The 26,754-nt window shown below is 38.8% G+C and overlaps 1 protein-coding gene and 1 non-coding gene across 4 annotated transcripts in view; one reads left to right on the top strand and one right to left on the bottom strand.

The window, feature by feature from the left end:
* The window catches only part of Anapc1 (anaphase promoting complex subunit 1), an 80,124-nt gene that overhangs the window by 12,812 nt on the left and 40,558 nt on the right, over positions 1–26,754 (bottom strand). For 2 of the 3 annotated variants that reach the window (XM_076832850.1, XM_076832849.1), the window contains exons 22-40: positions 26,380–26,458; positions 26,001–26,037; positions 25,838–25,908; positions 23,390–23,568; positions 19,900–20,126; positions 17,265–17,383; positions 15,942–16,213; positions 14,171–14,405; positions 12,269–12,360; positions 10,812–10,946; positions 10,579–10,661; positions 9,514–9,592; positions 8,576–8,650; positions 5,407–5,483; positions 4,605–4,695; positions 4,434–4,487; positions 3,291–3,484; positions 2,068–2,154; positions 90–207 (exon numbers count right to left, since the gene is read on the bottom strand). In XM_076832850.1, coding sequence (XP_076688965.1) covers positions 90–207; positions 2,068–2,154; positions 3,291–3,484; positions 4,434–4,487; positions 4,605–4,695; positions 5,407–5,483; positions 8,576–8,650; positions 9,514–9,592; positions 10,579–10,661; positions 10,812–10,946; positions 12,269–12,360; positions 14,171–14,405; positions 15,942–16,213; positions 17,265–17,383; positions 19,900–20,126; positions 23,390–23,568; positions 25,838–25,908; positions 26,001–26,037; positions 26,380–26,458 — 2,304 coding nt within the window. The remainder of the gene's footprint in view (positions 1–89; positions 208–2,067; positions 2,155–3,290; positions 3,485–4,433; positions 4,488–4,604; positions 4,696–5,406; positions 5,484–8,575; positions 8,651–9,513; positions 9,593–10,578; positions 10,662–10,811; positions 10,947–12,268; positions 12,361–14,170; positions 14,406–15,941; positions 16,214–17,264; positions 17,384–19,899; positions 20,127–23,389; positions 23,569–25,837; positions 25,909–26,000; positions 26,038–26,379; positions 26,459–26,754) is intronic. The other variant, XM_076832851.1, reaches the window with a different exon arrangement.
* Trnav-cac (transfer RNA valine (anticodon CAC)) lies at positions 19,669–19,738 on the top strand. The gene has a single exon. It is a non-coding gene; the product is annotated as a tRNA-Val (tRNA).

Genomic DNA, 26,754 nt, shown 5'->3' with positions numbered 1-26,754 from the left:
ATTTTTGTGAGAGTTCAACTCACTATCACATTTTACTAAATAACACTTTTGAACCATTCTGACCTGCCCAGATGGATCACAAAAATTACCTTGTAGGTGACCTCTAAGAGGGCATAGCAGGGCGTGTTCGTGTCCACATCCACCGGCACCAGAAGCCTGGGCTCTGCAGCCAGCACATAGAGGTGCCGCAGAGCCTGGAGATGATACCTGCACAGAAAACAAAAGGGATGCCCAAGATGGTGGGGCCCGTGGGCTAGCAAGGACAGAGCTGCAGCAGACCTTCAAAGGAAGAGCAATCTTGACGGAAGATGACAAGTACAGTAAAAAAGTAATGGAGAAGGTCTCTTTTAAAAAGCATTACATGATCCCTGACCCAAGATTTCTTTACCTGAGTTACCAATTACAACATTTTGCAGGAAAGTATTCACTAATGAATACTGATAAAATAGGAGCTGGGGTTGTGGCTCAGCGGAAAAGCACTCGCCTAGCATGTGCAAGACACTGGGTTCCATCCTCAGCACCACATAAAAATAAATAAAATACAGGTATTGTGTCCATCTACAACTAAAAAAATATTTTTAAAAATTAAAAAAAAAATACTGATAAAATACTTGACCACTGATAAAAATCTGTCCCTCCCAAATAGCTCTCTCTGCTTGACAGGTACCACCATTGCCTTCTCAGGGATTTACTTCCAGTTCTTTTCTCCTTCTCCTTTTAAGGGTTGGTAGGAAGGATGCCCATTTTCTCAGAGTGCAAACCTCTTGCACATACACACACCCTTGAAATATACAGTACAGCAAAAACTGGTAAGTCAGATAATGGCAGAGAGAGAGAGAGAGAGAGAGAGAGAGAGTGAGTGTGTGTGTGTGTGTGTGTGTGTGTGTGTGTGTGTCGGGGACAGAGTGTACTTTTTGAGTTTTTAAAAAAAAAATTTTCAACTTTAAAATTTACATTTTTAATATAAATACTCAGCTTTTATGTTTATAGATCCCACAGAAGAGTAAGAAAATGAGACTTCAAGATTTTAAAAATTATAAATAGCCTCCCTCTTCCTACCCAGATCTACCCACTCTGTAAGTCCACTAAAAATAAACCAATAAAGGTAAAAATGTTTATAAATTACATGAAGATTCTTGATGCTTATCACTAAATTCCTTCTTTCAAAATAGCTAACCCAACTATCGTACACTACCCAATAAGACTTCAGCAATTCAGACAAGATCACGCACGTTCAGGGAGGTATGGCCGTAGACAGACTTCAGCAATTCAAAAAAAAAAAATCTTTCCTAAATGGCAGACACAAGATCCCAGAGTTATATGAACTTCATACTTATGCTTGGCCTATCAACAGACTTGGGATCTCAGGTCAGGACACTTTCCTAAAACAGCCCTCTTTCTTCTATTGTTGGTTATAGATTATGCTCTAGTTTAAAATGATGCTTTAGGTGACTACAGTGAGTGCCCCTGACCCCTCTCTACCACCAGAGGACTGCTCCTGACACCTCTCTACCACAGGATGAGTCTCCTGTCCCTTCTCTAGGCAGGACAGGGGGTTAAGCAGAGTGGTTACTGAGATGTCACTTTTAAGAAGCCGTTTTCCTCCTCTCCCCATACATAAGACATCTGCTAATTTCTGGGGAAAATAAGGTGTTTGAGCTATAAAATTCAAAAACTTTTGTTATCATTTGACTGCTTCTTAAATTATTACAGCAAAAAAGGTATTTTCTTGCACTTCTCTTGACTACTATCCTTTACTTGATGAGTTCGTCTCTACAAAATTTTACTTTGCTTGGCCTATTTATGGGTTCCAAGCAGTTTTACAGGTTTCAGAAGGATGCAGACTGGCCAGCCATTCAATGTCCAACTCCTGGAGGACTTCTGGTCTGACACTCTAAAGAAAAACTTCCTTAAAGATTTTTCCATGGAGAAAATTGGCAAAGTGTAAGAACAGAACAATGCAAACAATGGAACAATGGAGCGAGTTTCATGAAACCAAATATAACCAAATTAACCCCTCATAGAACCAAAGGAACATCACCTGGAAGACAGAATCCCTAGACTCACCGGTTGTCAGTGCTGTGAGCTGGGAAGTGCGGGTAGAGGGCACAGAGGAGCGCAGCAATGGAAGAGTTTGATGTGCTCAGAGAGTACCTGCAGAGCAAATTCCATAGGGGCAGTTAATAATTTTCATGCACATATTTCAAAGGCACTGTTGAGAACGAGGAAACCAGGGTATTATGACAAAGCACACAGATAAGGAGCCTTGATAAATATAAGTGTGTCAATGTACAAATGGCTCACTTTTCAGTCAGTCCTCAGATCATTTCAAGGTCATGTAGTAAGTACTTCAAGTAAAAACAACATCCTACATTTGTTCAGATCCAACCTCAGAAATAATAAACAAGGTTTTAACCCACAATAGCTTAGCAGTGAGGACCAGGAAGCGATCCTAGAAGTTATAAATATTCAAAGTCATGTGTAAAGTATGCTACCTTCTTCTTCCAGATCCTGGCTTTTTAAAATAGAGGGCTTTTTACTAGGTACTTAAACATTTTTTTTTCTGTTTCTGTAAAGCATAAATATTCCTTTAGAATGATAAATGTTGTTAAAGAGTACAAGTAATCATTTGAAACCAAAGTCACTAAAAAAGCAGAAGCAGAGTGGGAAGATCTACTCAATACGGAAACTGAGCCAGCAGTCAGGTCACGTGGAACAATGGCAGAAGACAGTAAGGGCATAAGATAAAGCAAAGGCTTACTTCGAAAGGAAAAAGTTTTTTTCAAAAATCATGAACTGAGACGAGTTTTTATTGCAACATCTCTTTAACTGTTCTTAATTCTAAACAGTTAAAAGAAGACAATTACATAAAACTTTTTAAGAAAACTTTCACACCTTCCTGGTAATCTTTATTGTTTGTACTTCCAGAAAGGTGAGTCAATGGTGGGCTTGGTCTCTAAAGGGGAAAGCCCATGTCCTGTAGGAACTGTAGCAGCTGGCCAGTCACACGAGCTAGAGCTACCAGATGAAGGCATGCACACATTCATAGACTGGAGACTTAAGACTGGCACAGTCCAATTGCCCTAAGAGTGATGCACATGATCCGTGAATACCAATCAATATTTTGTCAGGTCATCTAGACTGGAACATGACAAATTCCAACATTTATATATGAAAAAGCAAAGAGCCAAGAATGGAAAACTATACTTTTGAAGAAGAAAATTCAGGTCAGCTTTATAGATCTCACTCATGAGATCTTTTTATTGAGGAAAAAGTACATGTTCATTTACCTTCCTCCTCCCAAAAACAGAAGCCCAAGGGCCATGTGGTGGGCTAAGTGAAAGCCATAGTTCATTTCACCTCCTGTCTTCATGTGCAAGAAGCGACAAAGCTGCAGAACCTTGAGGTTCCCCGAGCCAGCCATCACCATGGAAAGGGACAGCAGCACCACACTCAGGCAGGTCTCTAGGTTGTAAGGGCCTGTCTGATGACAAGAGATGGTGACATTGCTACACATGCATTACATTTCCTATCACCAACACTAAACACACGTCACTGGAAGGCTATCAGTGTTTGTAACTTTAAAGAAATTTGTAAGAACAAGTATTTCCACTGATTAAGAATTTAAGTTCAATATAGAACATTCAAAAAACTGAAGTGCCAAGAAGGAAATAATAATCACTTGGAATCCCATGACTCAATGAGAATTAGCTCTGACATTCTAGATTCATTGTTTTCTATACTTTTTCCTATATGTATATATACATATTTTTTAAAATAGGGCTTTTCTATTAGGCACTTAAACATTCTTTGCTGTTTCTGTAAAGTATAAATATTCCTTTAAAATGATAAATTAAATGAAAAAGGCAAAAGTTACCATAAAAAAAATTAATAACTGCCCTACAGAATTTGCTCTGCAGTATCTCTGAGCACATCAAACTCTTCCACTGCTGAGTTTCTCTACGCCCTTTACCTGCACTTCCCAGCTCACAGTGCTGACAACCAGTGAGTTTAGCCACTGTATAGGTCTGGGTGGTGTTTCCAGGAAATAAAATCTAGCAACCTTCTTGTCAGTAGAGCAGCAATTACACCAAAGATTCAATTACTGAATCTTTACCAAGTGCTAATCTTTTTAAAAAGTCACCCCCAACATTCAGTACTACAAATGTGAGGAATGATCATCCCCAAGTGCCAGGGTCTTTCCTATCTATTCTCTCATCACAAAATCTAGATGCTGGTGCATCCTTCAAGGGTGATCAAATTTTCACCTCATTAATATCCCAGAACAAAACTAAAACGATGCACCACAGCCTCAAATTCCCCATTTCTAATTCAAACAACAGAGACATTTGACAACACTTAAGTACTTGGATTATCAGTGAATTTTCTTTGAGTTTTATTTTATTCCCAAGAAAAATAATAAAAAGACTTACTACGGAAGCATTAGGTGCAGACAAATAAGTCATAAAATCTTTTGCAAATTTATGCTAGAGAAAACAAAAGAAAAATTCAAGGTTAAAAGAAGCAACTTAAGACTTTGATTTAAAAAAAAAGAGAGAGAGAGAAATAGGGAACAGAACAGAGGACACCACGCTACTTCTTACCAAACAGTTAAATGCTGATAAGTTTTCTGAGCCAGCAAATCGAAAACCCAAAGACAAACAGGCTCCTGCAATTATGTAGACATGTGCCTGCCTGAAAATAATAATGAGAAATTTAACTGTCATTCTCCTTTAAAAGCATTATTATCTATTATCTTGGGATAAAAGTCACAAACATCCTGTTGTCTAACCTAGCTCACATCCTTCTGGGAATGCTCAAGTGTGCCTGAACCAGTCAGCAGGTTCTGTGCAGCTGTTCCCAGCAGAAGCACCACATGAACCTTACTGATGAAGTGTCTCCCTCTTGCTTACTGTTTCATATGCCGCAGAAACCGAATTTTAAAGAACTGTTGCCAATTTAAATGGAAAGAATGAAAGAAGAGCAGGTACAAGTTAAATCTCCAATTTTGTTTCCTAAGGGATAGATAAGAGCTCTGCATTCAGAGCAGGACATGGTGGCCCACGACTAATCCTAGCAGTCTGGCAGGCTGAGGCAGGAAGACCATGAGTTCAAAGCCAGCCTCAGCAACTTAACAACACCCTGTCTCAAAATTTAAAAACCTAAAAAAAGCTGGGAATGTAACTCAGTGGTTAAGGGTCCCTGGGCTCAACACTCGGTACCCATCCACACACCCACCCTCCCAAAAAGAGCTTCTATATTCAGAGAGTTAAAAAAAAAAAAAATTAACTTTGTGAACATCTGATAAGCAAAAGCTCTCAGAGACAACAGTATTACTAATAGGACATTTCAGTTTATTTATTTGATAGATGCTAGGACAGTTAATTTGTATTATACATTACTTACGACAAAGTTTCCAAATTTAGATCCTCTGAACAAGGCAATTCGATTTCACTCAGAGAGATACTATTTTCTCTTATAATCTGTCAAGACAGAAAGCAAGAGTACTTGAACTTCATTGTCCTAGTTACAAATATTTAATAATTTGATGAACACTATACTGCTCTTCGTGGCTGTATTTACATAAAACAAGCTTCACCAAACTATTGCATTCGAAGGTCCATATTTTATTCACATTAAACACAATCATATTTCAAATCTAAAATGGAATAAGAATTGAATAAGACTGAACAAATGTAAGCAAGAAGAATTAAGTATATTCAGAATTAATATAGTAATAACAACATTTCACACAGTCAATTAAAACACAAAGATGATGGCTATAGAACTAGGGCAGGGATGAGGGGAGATGGGGAGAAGAAAAAAGCCACTGGAGAGAAATCCAACCAGACACACTCCTTCATAGGATGCTTGTGGTACCAAGCCTACCTGCCCAGAGGGGAGGTGACTCGCTGGGCTCATTATCAGGGCTAAACCACACTGTCAACATGCTCAGGCTGACACCCCTTTCCTTTCAGTAGAGGGAGTGAATAATTTATCAATAACAGGACACAGAATATCTACCTTTAACAGCCAAGAACAGATTTCATCTTTTACTCTGAAAAAATACAAATAGAAAAGGCTACATGTTCTCTAAATGCATGAAAGTACACAGAACAAAAGTGAAACTGAAGATTTATTCTTTGAATCCTGTTCCGAAGACTGTTCAGGAGAATAACAATCAGAAATGCAATAAACATTCACAAGTCACTAACAATAGTCATCTATGGACTGAATATAATCAAAATGATAATCTGTCTTGACAGATTATAAGAGAAAATAGTATCTCTCTGAGTGAAATCCAATTGCCTTGTTCAGAGGATCTAAATTTGGAAACTTTGTCGTAAGTAATGTATAATACAAATAAACTGTCCTAGCATCTATCAAATAAATAAACTGAAAATCTGATATACCCTTTTTCCTACATAATCCCAATGAGACAAGCAATTATGTTGGCTGTATAATAAAAGCTGGTAACTTCTTCTCTTTTCCTCCCTTCCTTTATAGACTTTATTTTAAATTTTGAATGTTATTTACTCAGAAATTGAGTGACATTCTAAGGAACTACACTACTCTGAAGTGAGTTACTTGTAAAAAATGAATAACCTCATCTCAACATTCATTCATACTGAAGTATCTGCCCTCAGCATCACGTGGTAACAGGAAAGCTCTACTTGGACAGCAGGCACTTCTAAGCTACTCTGAGTCTTCAAAATATACTCTGAACCTTCAAACATAACATGTACTGAGGAGCTTGAAGGCCTGGCTCTGAATTCTGGCTCTGAGGCCACAGGTAAGTTTCTTGATGGCTCTGTGACTCATCTACAAATAAGCATAACAGTTGGTCCCACCTTTCTATGAGAATCAGACTACTTAATCCACGGAAAGCTCTTAAAATTAATACCTGGCACATAGTAAGTCCTCTGTAAGTGTTAGCTATAATCATTACTACTATTAATCTGTGCCACCCTTGGTAAGTAATGATACTTACGTATCATTAAAGAACAGAGTTGGAAATAACTGGGGGGGAGGGAAGAGTCCTAAATCTGGTCCTCTGTCACCATTCTATGGTTCCCTAAAGTTAAAAACCAAAAAACCAAAACAGATTTGAGTGGTCACAAGGAGATGTGCGATCACTTACGAGCTGTGGAGCTAGAGGTGCACATGAAACAAGAAAAGACCACCACACTCAAGTCCTGTACAGGGTCCAGTGCAAAAATCTGAAGCTCCAGAGTCCCAACAGCCAGGCTGCAGTCTTGTCCAGCCCCTCCTAGCTGGGTGACTCTGGATCAGCCTGGGATTCCCAGCAACAGTGATACACTGAGCTCTGGGGGCTGGGTCCTAGTTGTCATGAATGTTCATGAGAGCCAAAACCTGGAACCTGTCCAAGTGTCCCACAAAAGAAAATGGAGAAAGAAATGGATAGAGGCATCCATGGATCGCAGCTTAATAAAAAAAGAAGCACTATTAACACACTCACCAGGGTCTCAAAAGCATGCTGAGTAAAGCAAGTCTTTAGACAAAAGGATGTACACTATACTTCACTAATGTAAACGTCTACATCAGTAAAAATAATATATTTTGGAGAAAAAAACAGAATGCTGGTTGTTGAGAATGGGGGTATGTGACAGGCTCAGGGAAGGGGAACAAGGGACACAGGCTTGTGTCCTCAGGCATATGCATTTGTCAAATCTTACCAGGGAGCACACTAAGATTTATGCTCTGTAGGGTATATAAACTGTGTCTTGTAAGAAACAAAAATACTGACTCCTTTAACTAAAGAGTGTGTGTGTGTGTGTGTGTGTGTGTGCGCGCGCGCGTGCGTGCGCGCGCCCCCACGTGAGCACACACATATTGTAGGATATTCATACTCAATTATTCAGGAAAGTTCATTACTGCAACTTTGAAATTCATACAAAAATGACAGACTAGATAACGGAATAAATTATTAAGTGATGAATTAGAGACTTTAAGTTTACATCATAAAATATTAATTGTTGAATCTACTGGCAAATATGGATGTTCCTATGAAGTTTTTTCAACATTTCTTTATTCTGAGATTTTTCTTATGAAAATATTGAGGGAAACAGACAATCTAGAATAATTAGATTTGTTTCAAAATACAAATGAAGTGAGAGACCACAAGAAATGAATAGCGAACTAAAGGAAACAGTTATAATATTTGATTCCAAGTTTTTACAAAAGGGCCTCTTTATTTTTAATATACTTGGCTTATTTAATAAACATGCTATGAAATAATTCAAACAACTATAAATGATCCAAAATTTTTACCAATTAAAATATCATCTTATGATTAGAATTGAAATTTCAAAATTCTTTTCTAGTGTTTTGATTTTTTTAAAAAACCATAATTTTTAGGTATCTAGGGGTCAAAAGGGAAGGCTAAGGTCTGTGGTCAGTACACACTTTCACAATGCAAGTTCTTCTGTCTTAACTGGATATTCCAGTAATCAATATTGTCTTCACAAGAAAATTATTCTACAGGATTTTGGAAAATACCACAAGAAATACCAATTTATGCTATTAAAGGTTTACTATTTATTGAAGTACTTACTTGAGGAACATTGCTGTCGACCCACTTGGAATTTGGTAAAATATCATCCCACAAAATCAGGCATCGAGCAAGGGTCTTAAAAATGCATAACAGATAAAATTAATTAGAACAGGAAAAGTTTATAGATTTTTTTAACAGTAATAATATTTAAGAATCAATTTCTAGTTGATAGCAACTTTGAAAAATAAGCGTAGAGTATTAAGTTAGGCTACTCATTAAAATATTTAGCTCTTAAAGAAAAATTAAAATTGTACCAGTCAATATTTAGAGGAGTTAGAAAAGATTTTTAAATTGTTGTATAAAAGAAGAATCTCACAAGAGAGGAATCACAGCTCTGCCTACACACCGTAATTCAAAAGATTTCACAGAGTAAGTTTAACATTAAAAACAAAAAAAGACAAAAATTTTAGGCAACTGTAAAATTGTTACTGTCATTACACCCTTAACAATATTGTTACACTCTTAATAATTCAAAAAAATATATAAAATACAAAAGCTAAAAGTTCTAGTTACTTGCTGCTTTTTTTTAATATTTATTTTTTAGTTGTAGATGGACACAATACCTTTATTTCACTTATTTATTTTTATGTGGTGCTGAGGATCAAACCCAGGGTCTCGCATGTGCGAGGCAAACAAGCGCTCTCCCCTGAGCCACAACCCCAGCCCTTACTTGCTGCTTTTTAAGGAAGTTTTGAATAATAATAATTCTCTTATTACTATTAATAAGAGAAATGTCACATCAAGCATTATCAATGTGGTTGCCTTTCCTACAAGTCCTGAAGCTATATTTGGGATATTTCAAAAGAACATTGCCAATCAGATATACATGATGAATTAAAAGTAAAAGACCCTCTCGTCAAGGCATTTATATCTGAAAGCTAAATTTGAAAAGCCTAAGTAAACTCCCCTCATGTCAACAAAAATGAAAATGCACATACCCTAAGTAAGAGAAATTCTGGTTTCACAAAATCGAGCAAATACATAGTATCAGGAGCTCGGAGCCAGTCTGCGATGGATCTGTTGGTGGAGGTCCCAGCGGGGTTATGGTCAGATAGAGAGCAAGGGAATCAAGTATCCTAAGAAACTTCAAAATGCTGCTTCCCACTCTTCCAGTGATCTTTTTTCCATAACACTTTCCACTCTCTAACCAAACATTTATTATGTATGTGTTGCACCTTCCAACAACCTAAGCTCCACAAGGGCAGAGGTTTTTAGTTTTGTTTTGTTCACTGAAGTATTCCCAGAGTCAAGAAGGCACTGATACACACATTCACCTGAACAGAACATGAACAAGAATTTTGACCACTCTGTCAGTTCTCCACACTCTCACTCTTCTAAAGGGAGGAATTTTGAACACTGAAACGTTTCGTGCATCTTATTCTATTTTTTAAATGAAAAGACTTACACCATCATATAATGTGTCTCCTACCCAACTACATTACTCTCCTATGCAAATGTTAAAATAAATGTCAAAGGTCTACTTTTAAGTGTCAGCAACTAGCGGGGACTGAAAGGCAGGCTGTCTGGCAGTCAGCAAAGCTTCAGAGCTAAGCAGAATCATTTTTAAAAATGGTTAACCAGGAACAAATAATACTAAGTATTTCTGGCTTAACCAATCCTCACAATGATGTGCGAAAAGAACCTTTGACACTGTTTGTCAGTGACATTAACTACAAAACAGAAAAGAATAGAAATTGGCAGTTACATTCAGCCCTCTATATCCTTGGGTTCTGCATCCAGCTGAAAATATTCAGGAGTAAAAACCTACATCTGCATTGAACATTTACAGTTTTTTGTTCTCGTGATTATTCCCTAAACAATTCAATATAACAGCAATCTACACTGCCAATTCTGATTACTTACAGTAATCTAACCTGTAGAATTTAAGAGAAGGAAAATCAGGTTCCTTTAGCAGAAAGAAAATTAATATGTAAGATAATTTATTACTGAGGTCAGAAAGGAAGATAGGCTGTCATGGCGAGATTGAGCAAGGACACAAATACCTGTTATTGGTTTTTAAGTAGATCATAGCCAAAGCTAGAGTAGCACCTGGACAGGTCACATCCACATTTATGGTATCTCCTTCCTGTTGAAAGAGAAGTCACTGATGTTAAGACTTTGAACTATGTTTCTGAATGCTAGTCAACACCTCAAAGTAGCATATCTACAACTGTTGGTATGAGAACAACTGTTATCAAATTAACTTCTTAGGTTCTGTTAGTTTATTTGGACTTACTTTAATCTGGTAGCTTGGAGATTTATGTTTCTCCCTGTGCACTCCCGCTTGAAAGCGCCTATGACCTCCAACCATGTACTGATACAGCTGCTCAGGCACATTGAGATCAGACATGCCTATCAGATTGCTGCCATGCTAGAAAACAAAACAAGAGGCATGAAGAGAAATCTTACAGAAGAAAATCCATAACACATACCCACAACAGGTGAAACACTGAACTAACTTCAAATCAGTGTATTTTGATTTGCTTTCTTTCCAATTAAAATAAACATTCCTTATGAGATAATATTGAAAATATTCTCATAAAAATTATAAAATGTATGTGTTCAAGTTTAAGTACTTTGATTTTGTAAAATACATGAAAAGCTTCAAAACAGTCAGTGACCTTACAGTAAAGGAAAAGATTAGCTGTGTAACTGAAACCTGGAGTGTGAATCACTGTGCCTATAAAATTTTCCAGCAATGGTAATCAGTAACTTATTGATACTTGCTGGTTGCCAGGTTCCTTTCTGTGCATGTTTAACATGAATTAACTCACTTAATTCAAACACCCTAGCCAAGAGCTGCTACTAAGAGTCCCATTTTATAGACGAGGAAAGTGAGGTAAAGAGGGATTAAGCCCAAGGTCACCTAGCTATACATGCAGGTTTAGATGTACAACAAGGCAGTTCTGCTCGACAGTCCACAGAGGTAACTGTCCGTAGACAACAATGGAGTCAACTGATCTAACTCACTAGTCAGGACCCGAATTCAGGCCCCATTCCCAGTATGATGCTTTGCCACTGTACCCTGCCTCTTCAGCTCAAATGCTAAGTCAAAACTCCAACAGATGGTCAAACACATGGTGAATTTTTTGACTGCACATAAGAAAAAACTTTCTTTATGCCATTTAGTGTGACCATACACTGAACTAGTAGTTCTTTAGGGGAACTACATTCCAAGTGGAACAATCATTTGAGGAAATGTCTGCCGTCATTTCGTACACATCCCTTATATGAAATTAAAGATGGGCCAACCAGACATTGCAAGTGTCACAAAGCAAATGCTATTGTAGCAGGATTCTGGGATACAAAGTGAACATCACAATGGCAAGACAGGGTCAGGGTTTATTTCTAGCTAGCACTTCAGCAGACTCTGAGGACTCCTATCATATATTTTGTTTTCTATCAGAGTGGGCTGTCACTTCTTCACCTTACATCTTGAACTTTTTTCAAGAAACTTCTTTCCCTTAGTTCTCTCATGAATACCTATTATCTAAGCCAGGGGGAAGACACATTCAGGTCCCACTCTTCATTACAATTTCTCTCTATTTGCAAAACTTTGAAAAATTTCCAGAAGGAAGAGCTGAGAAATCAGGTTAAATCACAGCAGGGCAGAGTGGCATCCAAGTTAAAAGTCAAGGTCATTCCTCTAGACATGCAGATGTCCCAAGTGGAGCATGGGAACACGCAGCTTACCCCCAAGCAAACCATGCCCAGGGCCAGGCCAGCAGCTAGAGAGTATGACTCTCGGTCAGTGCAGTACTCCATCTCGGGACCAGGGGGCCTTCCTGCAGGAAGAGAGCAACCAGTTCAAACCAGCCTCCTAAGACTCCAACTCACACAAATTTTGTAGAGCTGACTTTCAAGCTGCCTAAGAGAAACGGGCTCAGTATGACTCCCTGAGAAAGTTGTGACACCATCACAAACAGCATCTATACTTTCTCTGGATACATTCTCACTTATTTTAAATCTACATAATACTGATCCCTACTATAGTAAAATTTCTATGTATTGATCCTAAAAGTTAGGTTGGATATAAAATTCACACTTTAAAAATGCACTCCATAATTCTAACTCTACCCTTTAAGAAAACAAAATATATTACATATAAAGAGCACTCCCTCCAAAAAGAGTTCACATGCCTAGGATTTTATCCCCTGGGGGGAAAATGCAATTAAAAAGGAAAAAATTATTGGGCTGGGGATGTGGCTCAAGCAGTAGCGCGCTCACCTGGCATGTGCAGGGCGCTGGGTTCAATCCTCAGCACCACATAAAAATTAAAAAATAAAGATGTTGTGTCCACCGAAAACTTAAAAAAATATATTAAAAAATTCTCTCTCTCTTAAAAAATATTTTTTAAAAAGAAAAAATTATATAAAGGTACCTACACATAAGTAGCAAAGAATCAGAAACAACCTAAAAAGTCCTGAAGACAGAAATGATCAGGCATTTTACAAGACATCGACTCAAGGAGATGATATACAATATAAATTAATTTTAAAAACCATTTATGATGGGGCTGGGATTGTAGCTCAATGGTAGCACACTTGCCTAGCATGTGTGAGGCACTGGATTTGATTCTCAGTACCACATATAAATAAAGGTCCATCAACAATAATAAAATATTTTTTTAAAAAAACTTTATGATTGATCTACTTTCAAAAAGCAATTCTGATGGCAATATATAAAAGAGCAAACACACCAAAATCAAATCTTCTCATACAATGTAAGAGAGGTATGCTTGGCGGTGAGACCATGCAATGACACCATCAATTATCACTATGAGACAGCCACAATATGTTGAGTTACTGTGAAGATGAATACCAGTGTTGGATACCTCCTGAGTAAGCATTTTTCACATCAACAACTTAAGTTATATTTTGGTAACAGGAACATCCCAGTTTTGTGAATAATTTCGTTCATCATTACAGTAGACCCCATTATCAGTCCCAATCTGCACTGCCCTACCATGTTTATCCTCTGAAACAGCCTCCAGTGGACCTGGAACCCCAGCAGGCACCATGGACACAGTACTGAAGCGTGCTTGCATTCTTTGGTTCCCTCTTACTGATCATGCACAGCCTTTTCCGGTCATCATTCCCTGAGTAACATGTGTAATAAGTACTTATACAGCAGTTACACAGCTCTGGGCTTCATCAGAAGAGATGATTTAAAGCATATGGACATGTGCAGGTTCCATCTTCCACTCCGCTGCAAGCACTACTGCCCAGCAGAAGAAACAAAGTGACACTAGGGGCCCAAACAATCAACTCTTGAGTTTTAAGTGGGCCAGTGCCAGACACTGCCTGGAAAAGACACAGTGGATAAAATCACATGCTCACATGTGATTAAGACCAGAGGTACCTCATATTGGAGTTCTGTTACAGGGCTGCCAAATAAGTACCTATCTAATTATCTGCACAGTAACACAAGCCTTGGAAACCATTACTTGTAGCTTGCTAGTTACTCTGTGCTCATAAAAGCTACTACTGTTTTTCCTTAATTTTTGTAATTTTACTATGACTTAACCTGGGTTCATATGGAGTGGGACACATTTACCTATGACAATAATGTCTTTCAACACTATTAACCCCATACCTATTTCAGCCAAGAGGACCTCAGCAGTGTGTCTATGAGCTGTCCCTTGATATACGAGGCCAATGCCCACCACTGCAGCCACTTGGACATTGTGTGGAACATCAAGCTCTGTGGACGTTGGCGGTAAGAGAGCAGGAATGTGAATGCTAAGAAGCCGAGTGATTGACATATCCATGGTGCCCAGTTTTGCAGCAGAAACACCAAGTAGCAGTCCAATGCTCGTCATTTCATGGCCCTAAGATGAAAGGAGAGTAAACTTAAGACTCACTACCCAAACAAATACGTATGTTTAAATGAAATACTACCTGCCACTTCCAGTAAGAACTTTTATGAGACAGGCAATGACAGATACCAAGAATACAGTGGTAAACATGGACCTTGCTCTCTTATAGCTAGTGTACAATAAGGAAAAAAGTGTTAAACTAAAAATACACAAATTAGTCCATTATTAAAAAATAATTACAGGGCTGCAGTTGTGGCTCAGGGGTAGAGCACTTGCCTAGCATGTGTGGGGCACTGGGTTCTATCCTCAGCACCACATAAAAACAGGTAAATGAAATAGAGGTATTGTGTCAATCTACGACTTTAAAAAAAAAAAAAAAAAAAAGATTTTTTTTTAAAGTAATTAAAGCTGGGCATGTGGCATAGGCCTATAATCCCAGCAGGAGTCTAAGGCAGGAGGACTGCAAGTTCTAGGCCAGCCTCAGCAACTTAACAATGCCCTAAGCAACTTAGCAAGACCCTGCTCAAAAGAAAAAATAAATATAAAATGGGCTGGGGATGAGACTCAGTGGTAAAGTGCCCCTGGGTTCAATCTCTGGTACCAAAAAAAAAAAGTAATAAAAGGGTTGGGGTGTAGTTCAGTGGTAGAGCACTAACATGCACAGGCTCTGGATGTGATCCTTAGCACCACAAAAACCGAAAGGTAGGGGAGAAAGGGAGAGAGAAAACAGGAGAATAAGAAAAAAATTAGTGGGCTGGGGTTGTGGCTCAGCGGTAGAGTGCTCGCCTAGCACATGTGAGGCCCTGGGTTCGATCCTCAGCACCACATAAAAACAAACAAAATAAAAGTATTGTGTACAATTAAAAATAAATATTTTTTAATTAGTATAAAAAAATTAAGAAGTACCAAGTATCATAAAAGAGTATTTACAAAGGAACCCATTTAAGATTAGAGGAGCTAGAGGATTATCAGGAAAGTAATCTCTAAAGATGACACAGCCAGCCAGCTTCGGTGGCGCACACCTATAGTCCCAGCAGCTGGGGAGGCTGAGACAGGACAATCAGAGTTCAAAGCCAGCCTCAGCAAATGTGAGGCACTAAGCAACCCTGTCTCTAAATAAAATACAAAATAGGGCTGGAGATGTGGCGCAGTGGCCAAGTGCCCCCGAGTTCAATCCCAGTACCCACCCCAACACCACCACCAGAAACTGACATAAACAGGACTTGAAGGATGAGCACAAATTACCCAAAAAAGAGGCAGGAAGGGGGCACTCAAGTTGAGGAGGAGCAATAGAAGATGATGTGGATGTGGCTGGAGAAGCAGGGAGCATCAAACAGGCTCCCAGCAGCACGTCAAGGGCAGTGGAAGATGGCTGGACAGTTCTGGCAGGGGAGTGGCCCACACTGGCTTACACACTTTAGAAAGATGATCCTGCCTATAGGAGATGAACAGACTCAGGGGGACAGGAAGGAAGGGCCAGCAGAGCAAGGAGGGGCTGACGCAGCAGGCAGACAAGGTGCAGCACAGGACCTGGAGTGCAAGTCTCACCTTGGTCAAGTAGTCATGAATGTTGAGAGTGGCCAGCTTGGTAAGATGCCCATTCAGACCCAGTGCCATGAGGAAGCCAGCATACTCATTGGCTAACTCGGCATGCTTGGGCTTGTTGTAAACAATCCATGCGGAGTCAATCTGGGAGGCTGGGGCTATCTTCAGGCCAGCAGCGACACCGTTGTGGAAGCTGGCCCAGCTTGTCATGTTGGGGGGCACATCAATGTTCCCACTGTTGAGGTCCACTGTTGTGTTCCGAGGGGGAGCTCTCCCTGTCCAGCCAAAGGGTAGTTTACATTGAAAGAATAAAAATTCCAAAATGAACTTATTAAATTTAGATTTTTGAAAATAAGATTGCTTTCATTGCTTTTGAAACCTTACGTTAGCCCCATAACACCTGGAAGGATATCAGGCTGTATGGGCACTTAAACTTCATTTATGAAAGTCAAACTTAGTGCCAGATGGAAAAAATAATAACTGCTCATTGACTGTCTGGCTACAATGCACGGGGTTGATAATAATGGTACTGATTTAACTTTACATAGATCTGATTAGGATATGCACTGCTTTGAAATCTTTCAAATTATAGGAAGCTTAACTGGAAATTAAAATAAAGATTCACATCACAGTTTAACTACATGAATAACAAATCTCAAAAGGTGACCGATGATACTGAGGTTAGTTTCAAACATCTCATCCCACATTTTTCTTTGGACATTAAGGAAAAATTAGATTTTAAGAAGAGATGAACTTTATAAATCTGCTTGCTCTTGTATGTGCCAATCCCTCTCTATGTGTAGACAGATATCTAATCATATGCTATTGTTAAAAATTGCCAAGTTGTAAAAGCTATATAAAAAGCATCTGTTGACAGACATGAGTTATCCAATCAACTACAAAGAAGCATTCACTAAATTTAATTTTACATAAATGTATTGCTTTTAAATATATATATGCAATATATTTAAAAGCAATACAAATTAAACATTTGTGAATCTCCATGTTCAGTCTGAATTTGTTTATTGATTCCTTTGTTTTTGGTCTATATCATGTACAAATACTGAATTCTTTTTATGTTTTAAATGTTCTATATTAGCTCAAGTTATTGATGGATATTTAAGATATATATTCTAATTATTGCAATTGTCAGGTTCATTAGCACTTTGAAAACATGGTTTTAAAACATTTCTAAAAATGTATGCAAAATAAATTTTAAATAGTGTGTTATTTGTAGTGTATACATGTATGCACACACACACACAAACACACAGCATGGAGTACAAAGTGAAGCACATTTGTGTTTCCCCTTTGAATATAACATACCAGTCAGGTTCAACTTGGGAATAGGCAATGGTTCTGTTGGAACAGGATGGTATGAAAACAAGGTAAACATTCCTCGCCCGACCGGAAGGGCCATTGTTCGCTGACACAACTGGAGCAATCTATGATTAAAGTAAAAACCAAGAGATGAAAAACTTAAAAGCCAAGTATGTCACCAGTAGGCAGGCACTTCCACAGAAGGCAATATGTAAGATAAAGTCACCACAAGGCAAACCCAGAACCCAAACAGGAATATCTCATTCTAATATTCCTGCTCCCAATAAGGACTCTAAGGGGGAGGTACATTTCCTTTCTTTTGTTTCATATTTGCTTTGAATGAAACCCAGCTGCCTACAAACCAAGCCAATACTCCCTGAGTGTTTAGAAAAAAGAAATGTCAAGTTCTACTCTGACTGATAAATAAGGTACTTTCTAGGTTTTGTCACTGTGTGGCTTTCTGGCTGCCCTCAGTACCTAAAGGTTCCTTCCCCCTTTCTTTGGCCAGCAATCCACCACATGGTTTACATACACACACAGAGAAAGGTGAATGGATTCCAAGCCTCCTGGGGACACAGACCCAGGTTTCATTCCCGTGGGCTAGGCAGGACGGCACTAGACCACCACTCAGCAGGCATGCCCCAGGGTCAGACAGTTGCTGTGGGCTCTCCTACAAAATTAACACAGCACTCTGATTTGTTTCTATATTGAATTCCTTTCCATATAAGCCCTTAAAATAAGACAAAACATTACCAAATTTTGAAAGTGGTACTTGTAATTAAGAAATGCTTTTCAAAGTTATATTTAAAAACACAGAAATATCCCTTCAGAAGCTAACCAATGGGCGCACATTCTCTCTGCAGATGAAGCTATCCATAAGAACTCTCCCCCTGTAATTATATGCATATATAATTCCTTTTCTAGTGCAATGGAGAGGAAAGTTTTACTGCTCTAAGTTTCCTTGGGAACACAGCCACATTAATTCGAGATCAGGCAAGGCCAAGAGGCTGCTTCCCATAGAATTTTTTAGAGGAAATTTTTTACTTTTTTAATTTTTTTTAATTGTAGATAGACACAATATTTTTTTTTATTTATTTATTTTTATGTGGTGTTGAGAATTGAACCCAGTGCCTCACACTTGCTAGGCAAGTGCTCCACCACTGAGCCACAACCTAGCCCCTTAGTGGAAATCTTATACATAATCCAATTCAGCCTTGCAAAAGTCCCAAAATTATAACATCGATAACAAGAATACTGTATCTCTTGAATATAAGATGCCACTAATTAAATGCTTCATGAGCTCACAAAGTACCAAGGAAGAAAAATGCCGCCAAGTGAACTGACATCTATTGACTAAAAGATGCATTCTCATTTCAGAGATAGTAACAAGTTTTTTAAAAAATGAGCATCTAAGAAGCAATGCACTGATAGTGACACTGGCCCGCAGTATGGAGCTTCGCTGTGTGAGGCAGGACTCCAGGTACTATACAAATACTGACTACGTCCGGGGCTGTGGCTCCGTGGCAGAGCACCGGCCTCTCCCATGTGAATCCCAAGGTTCGATCCTCAGCACCATATAAAAATAAATAAACAAAGTAAAGATACTGTGTCCATCTATAACTAAAAAAATTTTAAAGGTATATATCACACTGGGTGCAGAGGGGAGACGTGCACACGGGGAGCAACAGAGGTAGCTTTGCTTCAGTAATTTATCCAAAGTCACCCAGCAGAGAGTGGCCCCGCCTGGCTCTGGAGCCCGTGCTCCTTACTCCTAGGCTCCACACTCAACTTGTCCAACCCTCAGGCTGCTCATTATAGGTAACTAGTGCCTAGCTGCATATGGAAATTATGGCTCAGAGCCTCTGTAACCTGTGCTACATACAGGTTGCCTCCTCCCGCTAAAGCAGAGCCTTTAGAAAAAGTAAAAACTAGAAAATAGTGGCAAAGGAATGACAGACAGGAGAGACAGGCAGAAAAAAGAATAAAAACTTAAAAATTAAGTTCAAGTATCCAAGGGCAATGGCTCTGGAAGGTCACAGGCATGACACTGGTTACTACTGAGTCTAACAATTTATAAATGGCTATAACATGTTATAGTGTATCCAACCAAATGGTTGTAGAGTATAACCTGTCACACTTAAAAAAAAAATCTTTTAAGTTTAAAAGAAAAACACTCAAAATCTATTTCTGATTAAGACACAGAAGAATGAGTGCAGTGTTTTGCTGTTTACAATTCTGAAGGTGACTACCAGCAAAATAGTTTTAGATTCACGTTTTCTAAACAGTACACCGTTGTATTTCGAGAAGAGGAGGATCTAACTATGCCCTTAACTGCCACAGGTATTCTGAAAACATGTATGCTTTACTGAGGCTGGATGAAAAATTAAAATGCATGATTAAGAGAGCTGGAGATGTAGCTCAGTTGGTAGAGTGCTTGCCTCACATGCACAAGGCCCTGGGTTCAATCCCCAGCAGGGCCACTAAAGAAAAAAAGAGAGAAAAAAAAAATTGTGGTTAGGTTTTAACTTCACTATGACTTTTAAAATCTGTTTAGAGCCTCAAATGCTAAAAATGTGAAGAGAAAACAGAGTCTCAGATCTAACAAAACACTTGGCCAGAGACAATGGATGTGCTCCTTTACCTGTTTTCCTTCTCTTCAATGAACTCGTGGTCACTGAGCTCCGGGTACTGCACCACGTTGACACGAACGGGGTGCGCACTCTGCAGCAGCCTGCGCACATCCTGCACCCGCAAGTCCTCACTCCACACCAAAGACATGACCTCGTGGTTCATGTCATTCATGCCATCATCCTCCTCCTCAGCTTCTGTTCCTGAAGGAACATCTGATGAGAGCACCTGGGTGACAGACTTCATTATAATAATAATTTAACAAACAGCAACAGGTAATTACTGAATGTGAGAACACGTGAGAACGTGAGAACACCATGACTACACCAGCACAGGTAAACAAGTTTTCCAAAGCAGGACTGTGGGTTCCCAGGGTACACTGGGACCCTGGCTACACATCGTGTTGCCCAGGTTGGCCTGAACTCCTAGGCTCAAGTGATCCTCCCGCCTCAGCTTCCCAAGTTAGTGGAACCATACCAGCCACCAGCATGCCCAGCTCCTTCAAATCTTTTTTAAAATCACTATAGTGCCTACTTGGAAACATTCTTTTTTTTTTTTTTTCTTTCTTTTGGCAGGGGTGGGGGCATGGGTGTGTGTACCAGGGATTGAACTCAGTGGCACTCAACTATTGAGCCACATCCCCAGACCTTTTTTGTATTTTATTTAGAGACAGGGTCTCACTGAACTGCTTAGCACCTCACTTTTGTTGAAGCTGGCTTTGCACTCACGATTCTCTACTTGGTAACATTCTTTATTGAACTGAGGGAAAATTTTAAAATTTAAGTTAGTCAGAAAAATTCTAAATAAACTATAAAAATCTACACCCTAACCATTTTAAAAAGGAAACTATTCCCAGTGGACTCTGAGTCCACTTTTGCTCACTGCATGCCTACTACCTTAAATTCTGTCTGCTGATCAGTGCCTTTACAGAATGGTCAGTTTTCACTTTTTTCCTCTTAAGTATGTTTCAAATGAAAGATTCTTTAAAGAGGCTAAAAAATAAAATTTCGGGGCTAGGGTTGTGGCTCAGTGGCAGAACGCTCGCCTAGTACGTGCACCACATAAAAATACATAAAAGATATTGTGTCCAATTAAGAAATAAATATTTTTTTAAAAAATTTAAAAATAGGGGCTGGGGATGTGGCTTAAGTGGTAGCGCACTCACCTAGCATGCATAAGGCAGTGGGTTTGATTCTCAGCACCACATCAAAAAAAACAAAATAAAGATATTGTGTCCACCTAAAAAAAAGCTAAAAATTAAACATACAAAATTAAAAAATAAAAATTTCCTAAAAAGAGGGCTGTGGTTGTGGCTCAGTGGTAAAGTGCTTCCTAGCATGTGTGAGGCACTAGGTTCAATTCTCAGCATAGGAAGGAGGAAGGATGAAGGAGGAAGGAGGAAGGAGGGAAGGAGGGAGGAAAGGAGGGAAGGAGGGAAGGGAAGGAAGGGAAGGAATGATGTTCATCTACAACTTAAAAAAAAAAAAAAAGAAGAAGAAGAAGAAAGGGACTGACTGCCACCCTGTCCTCAGAATCTTGCTGGGGGCTTTAAGGGTGCTCCGGTTCATGTAACTCAGTCTGACTACAACTAAAACGCATTCACATGGGATTCTTCCACTTGCTTCCAAGAAGAGTTTTATAAGCCTTTAGCAAAAAATTAAATCTCACTTGAAAATGTTATTAAACTTTTGCTATACTTAATGTGGAAGCAACAACGTTAGCATGAAAAAAAATAACCAATACGAGCAGATTATCCCTGTTAGTTCATAACAATTCACTGTGGTTGCTCTGGGGGGATTTAATTTTCAAGGAAGCCATAGTCAAGCCCTGCATAAGCACAGCTCCTTCACAACAGACCACAGACAGACAGTGGTCCCTTAAAAGAACACTGGCACTGGCCATGAGTACCAAGGTGTTTTACAACAGAACTGCCTAGTGACACATCTCTCAGAACACATTCATTGTTGAGTGACACATGACAGTATATTAGGAGTGAGAGTTACCCAGAAAATACAAGCCCAGATAGCTCATGTTACAAAATGTACCTTGGAATAACTGAACAAATTGAATTTGGGTGAGATTACAAATGATGACATTTAAGTAATTGTTAATGGTGATGAAATACTCCCTCTTATAAAAAAAAAATACTGAAGACGATTTTTGGTCAGGGAAAGAACATACTGTTAATAAAATTTGTTTCTTGTTAAGAGCTGATATTTCGGTACACATTTAAAGAGATGTATTGCACCCTGCTGAAGATGGGATCCCCAAGGAAACATTCTGGCACGGGACTGAGGCAACTCTGGGGTTGGGAGTAAGTTTTCACACAGGCGCTGAAGACTCATTAAGGGCCCAAGACCTAATGGACTAATTTCTATGTGACAATTCCAACACTACTAAGAGCCAAATCCCCACTGTTTCCTCAGGGACATGAGTCACCAGGAGGGGATTCATTCTTACTATTTATTTTTAAAAGTTAACTAGAGGGGCTTGGATTGTAGCTCAGCAGTAGAGTGCTTGCCTAGCATGTGCAAGGCCCTGGGTTCGATCCTTAGCACCACATTAAAATAAAGGTAATGTATCCAACTACAACTAAAAAAAATATTTTAAAAAAAGTTAACTCGAGTTCTAGAAGTTTCATACATTTCTTAATTATTTATTATGGTACTAGGGATCAAATCTAGGATCTCATATATGCTAATAGTGTTCTGCCATGGCTACAGCTCACAAAACATGTAAATTTTTTAATTGATATATAATTTTTCATATTTTAGGGGTTTAATGTGACATCTCAATACACATACACACTGTGGAATGATCAGAGTAGCTAGATATCTATCATGATCATTTCTTTGTGTTAAGAACATTCAAAACCCTCCCTACTAGCTATTTTGATATAATTAATGAATGGCTGACAACCACAGCTACCTACAAGTTGCATTTCTAAGAGAAGCTGATTATAAAAGATATATGGATATAAAGAAATATTTCATTTCTAGGCTTCTTAGGACCTACTCTTAAGCAGATAAAGACTCTAGTAAAGAAAAAAAATCTTTTCCTGGGGCTTCAGTTTTATGTAATTTAAAAGATATATTTATACCTACTTAAAAGGTCATTCAGCACATCAGAAAGTATGAGAAACAAAAGTGATATAGTAACCAAGTTCAGGATACACGTGTTCTCATTTTTCCTATATAATAATCATGAAGTGGCTAATGACTAATTTGGGTACAAACAGGGAAACAGTCATGGTGATCATCTATGATTCAGTGCCTGTCCTGACTCAAGTAAAAAGGACTAGACAAGACAGAACAGTCACAAAATCTCCTGCTCCAGTGCCCAATTTACAATCAATAAGATGTATTTAATAATAAACCCCACCTGGCATGTAAAAGACAAATTAAAAGTATATTTGCAACAAAAAAAAAAAATTTAAAAAAATTTCTACTTTGATTTTCTTTTAATCTAAAATTGAACTTTGACTGCCCTATGTTACCACTCACAGATTTCCCTCTGGGTAGGTTTCCTTCACAAGCCTGCTTGGAAAGATCCTGGCGTCCAATCAAGAGACAGACAGCTTCTGGCCAGTCTGACGCTGGCTGCTCACGACAGTGATAAATTGCATCTCTGATGGGAAGAGCAACTCCAAAAGGAAGAGTTTCCAAATCTCTCTGAGTGAATCCTGTGGTGAAAGGAAGGGAGAACAAGGGACAGTGGTGATTCAGAACTGCTACTTTCCCAATTGCCACTTATCCTCTGACTGGATAATACACTTCTATCCTGACAGGAAGAAAAGAAATTCATCTTATTCATCTTACTACTACATTAATGGCTTGACTTGATATCAAAGACAATGCCTAAAAGCCTGAGGAAAAACACAGACAATCCAATAGGAAAACCACAAAGGACCAAAGCCATTTCCCACAAATGGTCAACACACATGAAAAAAGACACTCTGCCTACAGAGTGGTCAGGGTAATGCAATTGAAACCACTGGCAAATATGATCTCACTCTCCCTTGACAATCCTGAAGTCAATCCATACTAAGTGCCAGCGAGCACACAGAGCACCAGGAATTCTCACCTGCAGCCCATGTGGTATCAACTGTTACAACCAGTTATGTAGTGAGGTCCACCTGGTTTAGGCCACCAACAGCCAGACAGAATATAGAGGACTTGTGCACCCATACACAAGTATAAAAATACTCAACAGCAACACTGTGTCACTATGGTAAAAAAGGGATGGGGGAAGGGCCAAGTTCTACTGTCTGTCGCCATAGAATGACTCCAGGCACTACTACAGGAGTTAGCATGGGTGAATATTTGAAAAATAATGTTGACTGAAGGAATCAAGACAAAACACACATATCTACATATTTACATAAGGTTCAATAACATACCATACAAAGCAACACATAAAAATGCAGAAGCCGGGCACACTGGCACACGCCTGTAATCCCAGCAGCTCAGGAAGCTGAGGCAGGAGAATTGCGAGTTCAAAGCCAGCCTCAGCAAAAGCATGGTGCTAAGCAACTCAGTGAGACCCTGTCTCTAAATAAAATACAAAATAGGGCTGGAGATGTGGCTCAATGGTCAAGTGCCCCTGAGTTCAATCCCCAGGGCCCACCAGCCCCAGCCCCAGCCCCCGCCCCCGCCCTCACAAAAAACTACAGAACTATGAAGAAAAGCAGGGGAAGGTAGCAGATAGGTAGGTGGGTAGTGAGGTGTGGAGGGTTCCACCCAGCAGCAGAGAGCAGGACCCTCAACTCCACGTCAGTGTTCCCTCCCATCAAAGCTTCATGATAAGGATAGCAATACTTGCTTTCAAATTAATTCTCTAAACTAAATATACATATTTCACTCTCTTTTATAACATACTTCATATTTAATTTTTTGAATCCTCAGACTAATGCAAACTTCTTTTCCCATAGTGAGTTTCTAAATTTTATAAAGCTATGCATTATTCAAGGTTTAGAAAGTTGATCAATTATTGAAATGAAAAATGTTTCCTTATATGAGAATAACACTTTCACTAAACATTAGATGATACAGACAGAACTCAGCCAATATTTTCTGGCATAAGTATCCTATATGTAAAGTCTAAAACAATTATTTTCATTTTCAAAATGGCATATAAAAAACAACCAGGAAAGATGACCCTGTGTCCAACCTCCAGTATCGGGAAAAAAAACAAAAACAGAAAACTTCATTTAGAATATAGTTCAGATATGAATTCAGAAACATCAGGCTAGGGCTACAGCTTAAAGAGTCCTTTCCTTGCTTGCACAAGGCCCTGGATTCAATCTCCAGCACAACCAAAAAAACAAAAAGATTTCAGAAACATCTGAAATATTCACTAAAGCATTATTTTTTAACACAGAACTCTATATAACACCCTCATATATTTTTAATCATATACTCATATCAGCAATTATTAATTTTGTTTTTTCCAACTGTTTCTGAAAACACTTCTTTAATATTTTAGTTAATTTAAAACCTAGAAACACAGGTTTGGGGAACAGAAAATACAGAACTCTTTCCTCTTTTCCAGAGAATGTCATCATGGTGCCTAAAATCTTCAGCCTTCAGCCTTCAAAAGCATTCTTGTACCATTTATACAATTAATTTCAGACTTTGCCAGAAATACCTATTTCTGATACCAGAGTATCACAAGGCTTCAAGTTTGAATGAACAGTGGTTAAAGTTTCCACAGATACAGCCTCAACTGGCCCACAGTGAATAATGAGGACTTCAAGGCGCTGAAGATAAAAAGCAGGTACCCCAGTTATTCTGACGCAGAGATGGTGAAATCACCAGCAAAGGAAGCAGGCCTGGAGAAGCGTAATCACAATCCAAGAGCTGCCCAAAAACCAGAGCCCCTCCCTCCTACCCCAGTCCCAGCAGGCTTGGGGGATGCAGGACCAGTCAGGGGGGTAACAGAGGGGTTCTTACCTACACTTGTCATCCAGACAACTAACTTTTCAGCTAGGCTAGAAACTGATGTAGCATGACGGAAACTAAAACTGTAGGAGATGAAAAAGCAAAGTTATTAAATAGAACAGTAAAACAATACTGTTTTAAATTTAAACACAAAAGTTCAAACAGAATAAAAGACCTGTTTTCTTCTTGGTCCACTTGTGACTTTTGGGGAGCTAAAAGACAATAAAATAAAATTTTATTTTGATAATCATTCTGGAAATGAGAATTCACAAACAAACCACTCATAAAATAATAAAATGCACAGTACTACGGCAAAGCCAAAGTTTAATGTCTTCCTTGAGGCTAACATAGTCCTTTTTAGACACACTGAAAATAAAAGATTTACCAGATTCTAAGTAATTCTGGTATCTGAAAAATCACTTATGGAATATAAACCAGAAAAGTACCAGAGGCAAGACAGCCTCTAAAGCAAACGCTTATGAACATTTTATTTCAATTCCAATATTCACATTTATAAAATTTATTTTCATAGGCCTGTTATTATACCAACCTACCTAAAGTTATTTTGGATAAATATTGTGAGGCCTCCTCAGAAACAGAGCTCTCATCACCAAGGATGTAGAGTGCAACACTCTGTATAAAAAAAACAAGAAACGGTTATTTTTTTTAAACCACTGAAATATAATTAGGAAAAATCATAAGGTAGGAAATTCATCCATTTCAGGTGTGCAATGCTATAAGTTTGAACAGATGTTATACAACCACAGCGCCAATCTGACTCACAATATGGAATATCTGCACCACAACAGAACGCTCCTTCTGCCCCTTCTTGCCAACTACACCCGCCCTGGAAACTGCTCAGCTGTTTCTTGCCCCACGGTCCTGTCCGCCCTACCACGTGATATAGAAGGGATAGTCCACGTGGTCCT

This window comes from Callospermophilus lateralis, chromosome 14 (genome assembly GCF_048772815.1).
Source record: "Callospermophilus lateralis isolate mCalLat2 chromosome 14, mCalLat2.hap1, whole genome shotgun sequence".
Taxonomy (NCBI): domain Eukaryota; kingdom Metazoa; phylum Chordata; class Mammalia; order Rodentia; family Sciuridae; genus Callospermophilus; species Callospermophilus lateralis.
The sequence above is the reverse complement of the archived record's forward strand: the minus strand, read 5'-3'. Positions and strand labels throughout refer to the sequence as shown.